The sequence below is a fragment of the Cornus florida genome, unplaced genomic scaffold (genome assembly GCF_030987335.1).
Source record: "Cornus florida cultivar Cherokee Brave unplaced genomic scaffold, ASM3098733v1 CherokeeBrave_3.0.0_Hap2_Chr08, whole genome shotgun sequence".
NCBI lineage: Eukaryota > Viridiplantae > Streptophyta > Magnoliopsida > Cornales > Cornaceae > Cornus > Cornus florida.
Genome location: NW_026775578.1, coordinates 25,579,190 through 25,584,077, shown reverse-complemented (window position 1 = coordinate 25,584,077; position 4,888 = coordinate 25,579,190). Strand labels below are relative to the sequence as shown.

Below are 4,888 nucleotides of genomic sequence, written 5' to 3'. Positions count from 1 at the left end.
CAAGTAGATTTTGACGCTACTCCAGCTTTCAACAGACAAGCAAATTGAATTAGGTGATTCGATGAGAACGGCTAATCTCAACTTCTATTAACCGGGGGCTTCACCCCTTGATAATCGCTCCTAATATAGATGCATACATACCAAAAAAGATGCTGATCCATGAACTTCAAACTCGGTTTTCATTTAACAAATGTATTCAACTCCAAGGATCATGAATACTCTATAAGTCTGTAAGTTGCTTTTTATGCAACCCAATCAAAATACAAAATTTCTAAATCCAATATTTACCAAATGCAAGCCAGAGATCTTGTAATCCCATTGAAAATCCTCATTTACCATATTCTACCTGAAATTCAAATTTAAAGTATTCCAAGAGGTTGGCACCTAAGAAATGACATACCAAATGCCAGTAGTACACCCTGCATGTGCCTTTTTTCAGGTTCATGCTTTCTTACTTGCCATATCTTTTGCCAAACCGAAGAGGATTACATATATATACGGCAAAAAAAGGCGCTGAAGATGATATTAGTTGGCCGTGTTATCTAAGCATGGAAAACAGCTCAGCTCAAGGGATTATTTAAAGAGTAAATGACACCACCATGTCACCAAAAATAATAATCTACAACATGGTTGATCATAAAATAATCATGTCATGTTCCAGAAAGAGCACACAGATGGAGACCTTATCCACAAAACTGCAAATTGATGTCTATTTCTAATGAAGAGTAACCCTGACAATATGCTACTACACAATTCAGATTCCTATGTCAAATCCTCTTCTAAGTGCTCTGTATCAAACTCAGCACTACCATCAAACACAGCACTACCATCCCTCGTTGACTTATTTGCTCTTCTAGTGCAAGGGCAATAAACTGTTCTTCAAGACCTACTACATTCTGTCCTCAATAAACAACCTCATAATTATATCTGCTAAGCAATCCTCTGGTTTTTGTATTTAATCCCTTTCTTTATCAATCCCAGTTGATCTGCCCATTCTATTCTACCATTCCAAATCACAAACTTTGCTGCTCCCAATCCAGGATTAGCTAACTTTCACCACCCAATATAGGAAAAAGCTTCCCCCCAAATATAATTCAACTACTTTTTCCAATTCCCACACCTAAAAAAAAAAAAAAAAAATTCATCACCTAGATTGCATTATGATGAACCGATCATGAAAATATAAATACAGAACTCTATAACTGGACAACCCTCGTCTTCTTAGATACCATAACCCTGTGAAGACAGTTTTTTCTTCCTGGCTGAAGACGGGCAGCTTGTAAGGCCTCGTGTTAATAAGTTTCAACGAGTCCCTAGATTTAGTACATACTGAGGTGATCATAACCACAACTCAAAGTTCTAAATTATTTAGTGAATGGGTGGTAATTTATGTTTTGGAAAACCAATAACGTTTAATGACATTTTATATAGGTATTGAACGGTTGGAAATTCCTGACATGTCAAGCGAAATAATAAGCCATAGAGAGACAGGAGAGAACTCGAAGTTGAATATAACTTATAATTTTCTGAAAATAAATGACTGAATACAGAAACAACATATCAAAAAATAAATAACTGAATACAGATACAACTTATCAAAGCTAACTACAAATTACCAAAATATATAAAAAGGAAAAGAGAAAAGTCCAGGCAATCCTAGGTTCAAAGGAACTGTATGTAATACATGAGGCTGTCTACCTGCTCACTTACCAGAAGCCAACTCAAACCCAAGAGTTTGTTCATTTGAGTTCATCTCTCTTCTCCATCATCTTTTTCTTTTGCTCAAATAATAATTCAATTATTGACTCTGTACAACTGGCAATTGTCTTTGACACACTGCAAAATGGGAGACACTCTCCATTTCCTTTCCTTCTCGTTTCTTGCTATATAGTATATTTACTGTGAACAAGAACAAAACCCTGGTTTCCACTAATATGTCCTCCCAAAGACTGGATTTTTTCAACTATTGCAAGTCCGAGCACAAACTGGAAATCAAATAATACATTTCTACCATCTCCGATTTTCATTTCTAACTTCAAAAGCCAATGCCCCACGCCTCCTTGAGGCGGTAGTAGTAAAAACTGATGATAGACCACTACTTCTGCGAGTTACCCTAGGATCCGAATTCGAACTAGAGGCAGAAGATCCATCTCCTCCAAAGCAAGCAAACAAATTACGGAAAACCCGCCTCAATCCACCTCTTTCTCTCGAAAGATTGCCTCCTGATGCCCATGACATCCTCCTAGGGGCTCCATTATTGTTAAACCCACCATCCATTTCCGTATAAACACCCGGAAGCTCGCGCTCACCGCCTCTTCTTCCTCCTCCTGAAAACCTACCAACAGCAAACCCACCACCAGGTAGTCGCCATATCGTTAAACCTACAGCTTCTTCTTCGTTTGCCACCGGGGTCTGCTCCGTATGGCCTCTATTCGACTCGGCTAAGTTCTGGCCATCGGTTGGCAATTCGTGGCGGCAGACAGGGCAAGAATTCCTGAGGGAAAGCCAAGGAAGTATACAATCGGAATGGTATATATGCTTACAAGGCATTTCGCGAGCTTCGGCGCCTAAATCGAAGGGCTCCTTGCAAACAGCACAGTGTGATTCAGTTGTTATATGGCTCTCAACGACCTCAATTGTGGGCATCGATTCAATTGCGGCCTTCGACGCCGGAGGATGATCGATACGCCCAATTCCGTTGACTTCAATTAGCGCCAATTGATCCAAAAGCCGATCGAAACCCGATCCCAACAAAAACTCCGACATACTTTCCGGCAACGGCCTCAGTCCCGAACCCACACCGTCATCGTAATACATCTCAAATCCTCCACCGCCGCCGCCGCCGCCCCCTCCGTCAGCGGCGTCGCGGTCAGACGGTCCGCGGAGCACAATCACCGGATTGAAAGGAGATCGATCTCCACCGTTCCTTCGGTTACGGCGGAGTCTTGGGCTCGAATTCTGCTCTGAAACTCTTTCATTTCCAACCATATACATCGCCGCCGGAGGAAATCGACGTCGCCGAGCCGTCGTAAACCCAGAAATCGTCGGGCTTTCAATCTCTTCCACGAATCCTCCGTTGCAATCTGGACAAGTAACAGAGTTTGGGTTCGAGATCCTAAGGAATCGGTTACATCTGTGGCACCAGTATGAAGACATCACAAACCCTAAAATCACTCTTCGTCTAGATCCAAAAACAAAGACCCAAAAAAAACCTTTTGAAGAAACACAACTTCAATCAATATTCACCGAATACTAAATCTGTTGCACCTTCAAACTGAAATAATAAACCCTATAAACGAAAATTCTGACGTCTCTATAAATTATATATATACGTGTGCTTATATGTATAAGAAAAGTATGAGTTGAAGAAAAGAAAATTCCCTAAACAAGAACTTTAGTGAGCTGCCGGGAGAAAGAGCACTCCGGCGAGATATATATAGAGAGAGAAGAGAGAGAATGGAAAGAGGGAGGTGGGATGGAATATAAGGAGGGAACGTGATGCGTCAATAAGGGATAAACCGCGTCGACTTGGAATTGGCGTGTGTAATCAACGCTTTGATTTGTCACGTTCAAAACGGAACGTTCGTGAGACGGTTTCACATTGGCGCGTGATTTTTTTGTGTTCTTGCGCGTGGGTCATTATTCCTGAGGGCCACATACCACTCGAGAAAAGTAGGTCTCACTTTGTTTCTTCAAGTCGTCCTCCATCCAACCTATGAGGTTGAAATGCGTGGATGTGGAAGTCTATTGATTTCTAGATTAATATTATTAAAAAAAAAAAAAAAAAAAAAAAACCTAGATTAATACGTAGTAAAATACTACTGTATTTGACAGTCTTGTATCGGTGGACTAAAAAATAAAAATATGACAGCAATTAAAAAATGTAAATTTATAAGAGTTTAATGACAAGGCAATTAAAAAAGCAATTAGATAAAATGAATGTAAATTTTAATTTTACTCGACATTAAATAGTTATAGGAATTATAGTGTGATTTAAGATTTAGTTGGTGTTTCCTAATTCAAATTTAAATACACTTAGTTTAATTCGTTCAGAATTAAAAACTAAATTAATTTATCAAATACAGCCTAACATCTTAAATATGCGATCATAACATAATGAAGAATGAAATTTCTAAAAGGTCATTGCAAAGTGTTATTCCCATATGAACAATGTATTAAAGGAAAAATATTGAAAATGAATTTCATTTTTGTTGTTTTCTAAACTAAAATTTACAGTTTTATTTTTAATTTTTTAATATTTTGAATTGTAAAAACGTCTTTTTTTTCACATTTGGGATCGACTCCTCTCATCTTCTTTGAACTACGTAGGCCCTGAATTTTCTACCTTCCCTTAAATTTATATAGATTTTCTCATAATCTATTTATAATTTTTTTTTAAATGTGTAAAGTGCCTCATGAATTTTCTTATAATTTTTTTCTTCTCTTATAACATCCCTAGAGGTTGTGTGTGTGTATATATATGGATAATACTTTTATTCTGTCCGATTAGGACAAATTTTGTCATGCACATTAATTGTCCCAATAAGAGGTTGATACCTATTTTAAATTTAAAAAATTACAAAACATGAATTATACTTATTTTTTGAAAATTAAAACCAACATGTCTATTTTTTTTTTTCCTCTCTTTGGTCCCATCTGTGTATCTGTCATCCACATCTTTCTTTTCCCTTAACTATGGTCACAAATCATTCCAAATCCTAATATTGAATGTATCTTTTTTTAATTCTATTTCTAGATAACTCATAGAAAATTGCTTTTCCTATCTTTTTCTATTATTTTTAATTTTCTTAAGATAGAAAACTATCGGTAAAAAAAATTGAACTAACCATTTATATTTCTCCCTTTTCAAAATCTACCTCAAATTTAC

At 37.2% G+C, this 4,888-nt stretch overlaps 1 protein-coding gene across 1 annotated transcript; it reads right to left on the bottom strand.

Moving 5' to 3' along the window:
- Positions 1–1,495: 1,495 nt before the first annotated feature.
- Positions 1,496–3,460, bottom strand: LOC132270910 (probable E3 ubiquitin-protein ligase RHC2A). Its single transcript, XM_059772124.1, has one exon. It carries the CDS (start codon positions 3,154–3,156, stop codon positions 2,008–2,010), a length of 1,149 nt encoding a protein of 382 aa, XP_059628107.1. The 5' UTR covers positions 3,157–3,460; the 3' UTR covers positions 1,496–2,007.
- Between the last annotated feature and the right edge of the window lie 1,428 nt (positions 3,461–4,888).

Bases quoted from the DNA above. Each gene is read 5' to 3' on its own strand.
- LOC132270910 (XM_059772124.1), bottom strand. From the start codon at position 3,156: ATGTCTTCATACTGGTGCCACAGATGTAACCGATTCCTTAGGATCTCG.